This window comes from Odontesthes bonariensis, chromosome 14, assembly GCF_027942865.1.
Source record: "Odontesthes bonariensis isolate fOdoBon6 chromosome 14, fOdoBon6.hap1, whole genome shotgun sequence".
Lineage (NCBI taxonomy): Eukaryota > Metazoa > Chordata > Actinopteri > Atheriniformes > Atherinopsidae > Odontesthes > Odontesthes bonariensis.
The window spans coordinates 5,113,718-5,123,467 of NC_134519.1; the positions used below are offsets into that span (position 1 = coordinate 5,113,718).

Here is a 9,750-nt window from a genome sequence, read left to right on the forward strand (position 1 = left end):
CTGAAATGTGGCAAAGCCTGATGAACTTTGTCTTCTTCCTGTAAACACTGCGGCTGCAGTCTGTCCACATATTTCTTTGTTCCCTCCCCTTCACCCGTGTTGTTGTGGGTGTAACTAACATGTGGTGAATCATTTCACTCACACATGATTTGTTCACTTGAACTGACGTCAGAATGTGTCATTGCTGCGTTTGTCAGTAGAGCTCAGATAAGTTTCAGCTTTCAGGAAATAAAACTCAGTCAGTCGCTGATCTGAGAGGAGAAATGGCGCAGAAAGGAGTTCAGCTGGATCAGGAAAGCTTCTGCTGTTCGATCTGCCTGGATCTGCTGAAGGATCCGGTGGCTATTCCCTGTGGACACAGCTACTGCATGAGCTGTATTAAAGGCTTCTGGGATGGAGAGGATCAGAAGGGAATCCACAGCTGCCCTCAGTGCAGGAAAACTTTCACAGCGAGGCCTGTCCTGGGGAAAAACACCATGTTAGCTGATTTAGTGGAGCAGCTGAAGAAGACTGGACTCCTAGCTGCTCCTGCTGATCACTGCTATGCTGGAGCTGAAGATGTGGCCTGTGATTTCTGCTCTGGGAGAAAACTGAAAGCCATCAAGTCCTGTTTATCCTGTCTGGCCTCTTACTGTGAGAATCACCTTCAGCCTCATTATGATGTGGCTCCATTAAGGAAACACAAGCTGGTGGAGCCCTCCAAGAAGCTCCAGGAGAACATCTGCTCTGTTCACGATGAGGTGATGAAGATGTTCTGCCGTACCGATCAGAAGTGCATCTGTTATCTCTGCTCTGTGGAGGAACATAAAGGCCACGACACAGTGTCAGCTGCAGCAGAAAGGACTGAGAGGCAGAGAGAGCTGGAGGGGAGTCGGCAGCAGATCCAGCAGAGAATCCAGGACGCAGAGAAAGATGTGAAGCTGCTTCAGCAGCAGCTGGAGGCCATCCATCAGTCTGCTGATAAAACAGAGGAGCACAGCCAGAAGATCTTCAGCCAGCTGATCCGTCTCCTCCAGAAAAGAAGCTCTGATGTGAAGCAGCAGATCAGATCCCAGCAGGAAGCCGAAGGGAGTCGAGTCAAAGAGCTTCAGGAGAAGCTGGAGCAGGAGATCACTGAGCTGAAGAGGAAAGATGCTGAGCTGCAGCAGCTCTCACACACAGAGGATCACAGCCAGTTTCTGCACAGCTGCCCCTCAGTGGCAGCACTCAGGGGGGCTACACACTCATCCAGCATCCAGATCCGTCCTCTGAGGCACTTTGAGGATGTGACAGCAGCTGTGTCAGAGCTCAGAGATAAACTACAGGACATCCTGAGAGAGGAATGGGCCAACATCTCACTGAGAGTCACTGAAGTGGATGTTTTACTGTCACAGCCAGAACCAGGACCAGAACCAGAACCAGAACCAGAACCAGAACCTGAGAGCAGAGCTGGATTCTTAAAATATTCATGTGAAATCACACTGGATCCAAACACAGCACACAGACAGCTGTTACTGTCAGAGGGGAACAGAAAAGTGACATTAATGAATCAACTTCAGTCTTATTCTCGTCATCCAGACAGATTCACTGAGTGTTCTCAGGTCCTGAGCAGAGAGAGTCTGACTGGACGTTGTTACTGGGAGGTGGAGACGAGAGGGAGAGGAGTTGGTGTAGCAGTCGCATACAAGAACATCAGCAGAGCAGGAAGAAGGACTGAATGTTTATTTGGATTTAATGACAAATCTTGGGCATTAAATTGTTCCTCAGATGGTTATTCATTTCTGCACAACAGCATCTCAACCTCCATCTCAGGTCCTCGGGCCTCCAGAGTGGGAGTGTACCTGGATCACAGAGCAGGTATTCTGTCCTTCTACAGCGTCTCTGGAACCATGACTCTCCTCCACAGAGTCCAGACCACATTCACTCAGCCGCTCTATGCTGGAGTTTATGTTTATGGCGGAGCCACAGCAGAGTTCTGTCAGCTTAAGTAGATAAAAAATGTTGTTGAAATGTTGAAAAAAGTTGATTAAAAAATGCGAAACAGAGTTTTCCTCTAACATTAGCTGGTTTTAAAGCTTAATAATTGAGCAGAGTTTTGTTTAATTGAACTTTTCACCTTCATTTGCTGGTATTGTGTTGCCCATCAGAGGTTGCTTTTTATTGATGTTTTCCACTATCATTACAGGCTTTTATTCTTTTCTGCCCACAAGCTCTTTAAGCTACATTTCCACATGTAGACTCCCCTGTCAAACCTTTCTGAGGTGTGAGATCGATGCTTCTTTACACAGCTATATATATCATTTATTATGACACATCTCAGATGTATTTGCTTTTGAATAGCTAAGAAATAACATTTTAAGTTGCTTTTTGAACTGTTAAAGAAGGGAAAAATCACACGCTAACATGTTAACCTATTGCTGATCTCTTCCTCTTTGCTGCTAATGACCATTCTTACTTTTTAAAGGGTGATGTATTGAATGTTTTAGTTTTCTTTTCGCTTAGGATTATGGTGAGCTTAATAACCACAGGATATAAAGATATTCTTACTGGGAAATCAGCAGTGTTCTTATGTGAAATATAAACTGTGTGATGATGATGTTTCACATCCTATAAATCACAACATGATGCACAGAAATGAATATTTTTGTTATTTAAGGCATCACATACTTAACTTTCCACATTTGTGTTTTAATCACATGTAATTAGAGGGTATTTATTCATATGTCCCTTTTGAACCAGTTTTACATTGATTTCTGAGTTTTGTTTGACTTTAAATTTTAATATTCAGCTTCATAAATGTGTGTTTTAATGACCCAATAATTATCTTCATATGTTGCCTAAATATCTTGCTGTAGAAGCGCACTTTGATTCACTACGTAGTTGAAAAACGTGCGATCAATAAACTTATTGTGGCTAAGAAAAAATGCCTCTGGTTTCTTTTTCCTTAGAAATACACTCACTTGTGTTGTTTTGATGTGAAAATGCACAGAAGTGCCAGAACACATGCATTTTGCTTAAATGAAAGAGAGTTCAAACTGAGTGAGAGCAAGTGTGTCTGGCTGTTGTAGTTTTTTTGGTTTCTGGGTCCGAGGCGGGGCTGAGCAGAGGTCCGTTTCACAGCTGTCAGGTGAGTTCCAGTGATCTCACACAGGTAAAATGACCTGGTGAAATCATCCAGTCTCTCGTTTGGTACTCCAGAATACACCCTGGAAATGAACGCGTTCATTCCCCAGACCCGCCTCCTCCTTTCAGGTGAGAGGCACCTGGGACAGGAGCCCCTTCAGATGAAACATGGACATCTGGCGCCACCAAGTGGCAGCAAGAGGTAACTGTGTGAGCTTCAACAACTCTGTGGGAGCTGTGAGAAATCAGTGAAGTAATGAACTGGGAACAGAAATAACAGAGGCGGTTCTAGACCATTTTTGCTTGGGGGGCCAAGGAGGGGCCAGTGTTTAACCAGAGGGGCACATAAAAAATCGCAACAAATTATCTTTATTTGCAACAAATGAACTTTATTTTACTTTAAAAACATATAAACATTTATTTTGTACAACAGTGAGTGCAGGTGCATGAGAGGTAGGGCCATAAAAAAAAAAAAAAAATCAGTACAGGGTACAAATCCAGGGTGACAATTCAATAAACAAAATATAGATAAATACAAATATTGATACACTACACTACAGCAACAGGATACGGCGGTTGTGCTGTCTGGCAAAATGGTCCACAAATAAATCAAGATCCAGAGCCTTGGCCCTTCTGGACTCTATGCTCAGGACACCAAGATCACTGAGTCTCTCATCAGTAGTGGTGGACCGCAGGAAGGTTTTTATCAGTTTCAGTGTGGAGAAACTGCGTTCGCAAGAGGCTGAGCTTACAGGAAGGGTTACAGCAATCTTGCACAGTCTGAAGAGCTCAAAGAAAACCTCCCTGTATGGCTCCATAAAAAAAAAACCAGCTCAACTGTACTGCATGGCCTTTTAACTTCACCACTCTGTACCTTTCTGTCCAAAACTCTCTTGAATTGATGGAGCTCATGCCCTAAATCATCAATGTCTGCATTGACCAGACATTTACAAACTTGATTTCGTTATCAGTGTGAAGAACAACAGTAACATGGTTAAGTGCAAGAACATCAAGTCACTTGAGATGAAATCGTTTTGCTTACCTTACCGACTCTTGCAACAGGAGAAATCGTCGCCCCTCTCCCCAATAGTAGGCTATTCACCACGAGCCAAAAACGTGACAGACTACAGTGCTTTTGGGGGGGGGGGCAGTCGGTGGTGTAGTGGGTTGAGCAGCCGCCCCATGTACAGAGGCTACAGTCCTTCCCTGCAGCTGGCCCCGGTTCGAGTCCCGCACCGAGCGGCCCTGCTGCTTGTCGTTCCCCTCTCTCTGCCCCCTGCTTCCTGTCTCTCTCAAACTGTCCTATCATTAAAGGCATAAAAAGCCCCAAAAAATACTTAAAAAAAAAAAAAAATTATTTGGTCAGCACGGGGTGGCCAGGGACATGTCTACGGGGGCATGGGCCACCCCTGGCCCCCGTGTAGAACCGCCACTGAAAAATAACATCCGTGCCAAATATGAAGAGACTGTATGCACTGTTGATGAAGATCAACCTGTTAACATCAGTCTGGGATTCTGAACAGGTCACATGATCCACAAGCTTTGATTTCATCAGGGAATCTCACTCTTTAGGCTCCATTTATCCACTTTCAGCAGAAGGTTCATACTTATAACCTGCAATTCCTGAATATCTTTCTATATAAATCTCATGTTGACCCTAAAGGAAACACTCAATATTCAGCTGAAATTCGGACGCGTTTTCTCACAGTTAGACTAAATACTCTTTTATATATGTCTGCAGAACTTTCATTCAGAGATTTTGTTTTTATCTTTACTTTCTGTGGTTTTATACTGGCTGCTCAGTGTGTTTATGCCCACAGACAACTGCCTAAAAAGCAGACTTTTAAAGACTCATAATGATAAGCATAAGCACTTTAAAACCTCTGCTGGCTGTTAATAATCAAAGAGGAGAGACATCTGGACCTGAACTTCTGTTACAATTAAGACTGAAAATGTGAATCTGTTCTTCCCACGTTAAGCTTTTTACCTTTTTCAAATAACAAGGCAACTGAGAATGAAATTAAAAGGAAAGATGAAGCAAACCAAACAAAAGAAATGTGAACTACAACAACTAACTGCCACAACTAATCCAAAACACAATTTAAAACCCACTTCAGACCCATAGACACCAGTTTAAATGATGAATGAAGGGATGAGGACCAGTTTGGATAAAATGTATAATTATTGACAAAATCTGCAACACTTCTGCGGTAAATGTTTATTTTTCAATCAATCCTTTCTTATTTATTACTTACCTAAATATAAAAAACTAGTCTTAGATACCCCCCCATGAGCTGTCACCTTACCGTGGTGGGGGGGGGTTGGCGTGCCCCAATGAGTCTGGGAGCTATGTTGCCCAGGGCTTTAAGCCCCTGGTAGGGTCACCCAAGGCAAACAGATCCAAGATGAGGGACCAGACAAAGAACAGCTCATAAAACCTGAAGAATATTATTGGACAACGTTTTCCTTTGCCCGGACGCAGGTCCACATGGAGCCAGGTCCAGGGGTGGGGCCAGGCAGCGAGCCGGGCCTGTGCCCATGGGGCTCGGTCGGGCACAGCCTAAAAATATGACGTGGGTCCCCCCGGGGTCACCATCCGTGGGAGGGGCCAAAGGAGGTCGGGTGCAATGTGAGCTGGGCGACAGCCGAAGGCGGAGACCATGGCGGTCTGATCCTTGGCTACGAGTCCTTACTGTTGTTTGTGCTTATGCACCAAGCATCAGTTCAGAGTACCCACACTTTTTGGAGTCCCTGGAGGAGAAACTGGAGAGTGCTCCTCCAGGAGACTCCATCGTCCTGCTGGGGGACTTCAATGCTCATGTGCTCAACTGCTCCATGCATCTGTTACTTCAGGACTGGACTGCTGTAATTCTCTATTATTGGGCTGTCCCACTGTCTTAGTTGTACGAGTCGTGCTTTCCAACCACACCTCCTGCTGCATGCCGGTGCCGTTCTGACCAGATTTGCATTGTTTTTATTGGTGGGCACGCCAATCACCTGCGTCCGCGTTAAACAGCCCTCACTGCTGTCTCCACACAGCCATTTGATAAATGCCAGATTACAAAAACTGGAGTCTGACAGTCAATAACAATGCGGGACAACGACAAAAAAATGTGCTGGACGTGTGAAAAGTAATGAAAATGTATCTTTGAGGGGCCTTGAGATGATATTTGTTGTGTTTTGGTTCTATATTAATAAAACTTATTTTATATTCATAACTTACAATAAACACCTGGTGTAAAGAGTCAAATTAATCAAAATGACATGAATTACATACTGAATAGGATTCAGATCTAAAAGGGAGAACTGATTCAAACTTTTAACTAATAAAACAAACAACATGTTATAGTTCAGCACATAATTCTCTGAACTTATATAAAGATTTTTATCTGTCACTGAGCACAGCTTCAAGGGTAATTTAGTTAGATAAAGCCGCTCCTCTTGCTGAAATGTGGCAAAGCCCGATGACCTTTGTCTTCTTCCTGTAAACACTGCGGCTGCAGTCTGTCCACATATTTCTTTGTTCCCTCCCCTTCACCTGTGTTGTTGTGGGTGTAACTAACTTGTGGTGACTCATTTCACTCACACATGATTTGTTAACTTGAACTGACGTCAGAATGTGTCATTGCTGCGTTTGTCAGTAGAGCTCAGATAAGTTTCAGCTTTCAGGAAATAAAACTCAGTCAGTCGCTGATCTGAGAGGAGAAATGGCGCAGAAAGGAGTTCAGCTGCACCGAGAAAGCTTCTCTTGTTCCATCTGCCTGGATCTGCTGAAGGATCCGGTGGCTATTCCCTGTGGACACAGCTACTGCATGAGCTGTATTAAAGGCTTCTGGGATGGAGAGGATCAGAAGGGAATCCACAGCTGCCCTCAGTGCAGGAAAACTTTCACAGCGAGGCCTGTCCTGGGGAAAAACACCATGTTAGCTGATTTAGTGGAGCAGCTGAAGAAGACTGGACTCCAAGCTGCTCCTGCTGATCACTGCTATGCTGGAGCTGAAGATGTGGCCTGTGATTTCTGCTCTGGGAGAAAACTGAAAGCCATCAAGTCCTGTTTATCCTGTCCGGCCTCTTACTGTGAGAATCACCTTCAGCCTCATTATGAGGACTGAGAGGCAGAGAGAGCTGGAGGGGAGTCGGCAGCAGATCCAGCAGAGAATCCAGGACGCAGAGAAAGATGTGAAGCTGCTTCAGCAGCAGCTGGAGGCCATCCATCAGTCTGCTGATAAAACAGAGGAGCACAGCCAGAAGATCTTCAGCCAGCTGATCCGTCTCCTCCAGAAAAGAAGCTCTGATGTGAAGCAGCAGATCAGATCCCAGCAGGAAGCCGAAGGGAGGCGAGTCAAAGAGCTTCAGGAGAAGCTGGAGCAGGAGGTCACTGAGCTGAAGAGGAAAGATGCTGAGCTGCAGCAGCTCTCACACACAGAGGATCACAGCCAGTTTCTGCACAGCTGCCCCTCAGTGGCAGCACTCAGGGGGGCTACACACTCATCCAGCATCCAGATCCGTCCTCTGAGGCACTTTGAGGATGTGACAGCAGCTGTGTCAGAGCTCAGAGATAAACTACAGGACATCCTGAGAGAGGAATGGGCCAACATCTCACTGAGAGTCGCTGAAGTGGATGTTTTACTGTCACAACCTGAACCAAAGAGCAGAGCTAATTTCTTAAAATATTCATGTGAAATCACACTGGATCCAAACACAGCAAATAGATATCTGTTACTGTCAGAGGGGAACAGAAAAGTGACATTAATTTATGATCCTCAGTCTTATTCTGATCATCCAGACAGATTCACTATTTGGCCTCAGGTCCTGAGCAGAGAGAGTCTGACTGGACGTTGTTACTGGGAGGTGGAGATGAGAGGGAGAGCAGTTTATGTAGCAGTCGCATACAAGAACATCAGCAGAGCAGGAAGTTGGATTGATTGTGGATTTGGAGGAAATGACAAATCTTGGGCATTAGATTGTTCCTCAGACAGTTATTCATTTTGGCACAACAACATCTCAACCTCCATCTCAGGTCCTCGGGCCTCCAGAGTGGGAGTGTACCTGGATCACAGAGCAGGTATTCTGTCCTTCTACAGCGTCTCTGGAACCATGACTCTCCTCCACAGAGTCCAGACCACATTCACTCAGCCGCTCTGGGCTGGAGTTTATGTTTCTTATTCTGGATCCTCAGCAGAGTTCTGTCAGCTTAAGTAGATAAAAGTTAGTTGATTAAAAAATGCGAAACAGAGTTTTCCTCTAACATTAGCTGGTTTTAAAGCTTAATAATTGACCAGAGTTTAGTTTAATTTAACTTTTCACCTTCATTTGCTGGTATTGTGTTGCCCATCAGAGGTTGCTTTTTATTGATGTTTTCCACTATCATTACAGGCTTTTATTCTTTTCTGCCCACAAGCTCTTTAAGCTACATTTCCACATGTAGACTCACCTGTCAAACCTTTCTGAGGTTTGAGATCGATGCTTCTTTACACAGCTATATATATCATTTATTATGACACATCTCAGATGTATTTGCTTTTGAATAGCTAAGAAATAACATTTTAAGTTGCTTTTTGAACTGTTAAAGAAGGGAAAATCCCACGCTAACATGTTTACCTATTGCTGATCTCTTCCTCTTTGCTGCTAATGACAATTCTTACTTTTTAAAGGGTGATGTATTGAATGTTTTAGTTTTCTTTTCACTTAGGATTATGGTGAGCTTAATAACTACAGGATATAAAGATATTCTTACTGGGAAATCAGTTCTTATGTGAAATATAAACTGTGTGATGATGATGTTTCACATCCTATAAATCACAACATGATGCACAGAAATGAATATTTTTGTTATTTAAGGCATCACATACTTAACTTTCCACATTTGTGTTTTAATCACATGTAATTAGAGGGTATTTATTCATATGTCCCTTTTGAACCAGTTTTACATTGATTTCTGAGTTTTGTTCAGAAGTAAGAATATTCAGCTTCATAAATGTGTGTTTTAATGACCCAATAATTATCTTCATATGTTGCCTAAATATCTTGCTGTAGAAGCGCACTTTGATTCACTATGTAGTTGAAAAACGTTCGATCAATAAACTTATTGTGGCTAAGAAAAAATACCTCTGGTTTCTTTTTCTTTAGAAATACACTCACTTGTATTGTTTTGATGTGAAAATGCACAGAAGTGCAAGAACACATGCATTTTGCTTAAATGAAAGAGAGTTCACACTGAGTGAGAGCAAGTGTGTCTGGCTGTTGTTGTTTTTTGGTTTCTGGGTCCTAGGCGGGGCTGAGCAGAGGTCCGTTTCACAGCTGTCAGGTGAGTTCCAGTGATCTCACACAGGTAAAATGACCTGGTGAAATCATCCAGGCTCTCGTTTGGTACTCCAGAATACACCCTGTAAATGAACGCGTTCATTCCCCAGACCCGCCTCCTCCTTTCAGGTGAGAGGCACCTGGGACAGGAGCCCCTTCAGATGAAACATGGACATCTGGCGCCACCAAGTGGCAGCAAGAGGTAACTGTGTGAGCTTCAACAACTCTGTGGGAGCTGTGAGAAATCAGTGAAGTAATGAACTGGCAACAGAAATAACATCCGTGCCAAATATGAAGAGACTGTATGCACTGTTGATGAAGATCACACCGACCTGTTAACATCAG

The 9,750-nt window shown here is 43.8% G+C and overlaps 2 protein-coding genes across 2 annotated transcripts; both read left to right on the forward strand.

Annotated features, from left to right (window-relative positions):
• The first annotated feature begins 263 nt into the window (after window positions 1-263).
• On the forward strand, window positions 264-2,862 carry LOC142398601 (tripartite motif-containing protein 16-like). The gene has a single exon (XM_075482664.1). It carries the CDS (start codon window positions 264-266, stop codon window positions 1,968-1,970), a length of 1,707 nt encoding a protein of 568 aa, XP_075338779.1. The 3' UTR covers window positions 1,971-2,862.
• A 4,341-nt stretch (window positions 2,863-7,203) lies between these two features.
• On the forward strand, window positions 7,204-9,040 carry LOC142398812 (tripartite motif-containing protein 16-like). Its single transcript, XM_075483010.1, has one exon. It carries the CDS (start codon window positions 7,204-7,206, stop codon window positions 8,302-8,304), a length of 1,101 nt encoding a protein of 366 aa, XP_075339125.1. The 3' UTR covers window positions 8,305-9,040.
• The last annotated feature ends 710 nt before the right edge of the window (window positions 9,041-9,750 follow it).

Bases quoted from the DNA above. Each gene is read 5' to 3' on its own strand.
- LOC142398601 (XM_075482664.1), top strand. From the start codon at position 264: ATGGCGCAGAAAGGAGTTCAGCTGGATCAGGAAAGCTTCTGCTGTTCG.
- LOC142398812 (XM_075483010.1), top strand. From the start codon at position 7,204: ATGAGGACTGAGAGGCAGAGAGAGCTGGAGGGGAGTCGGCAGCAGATC.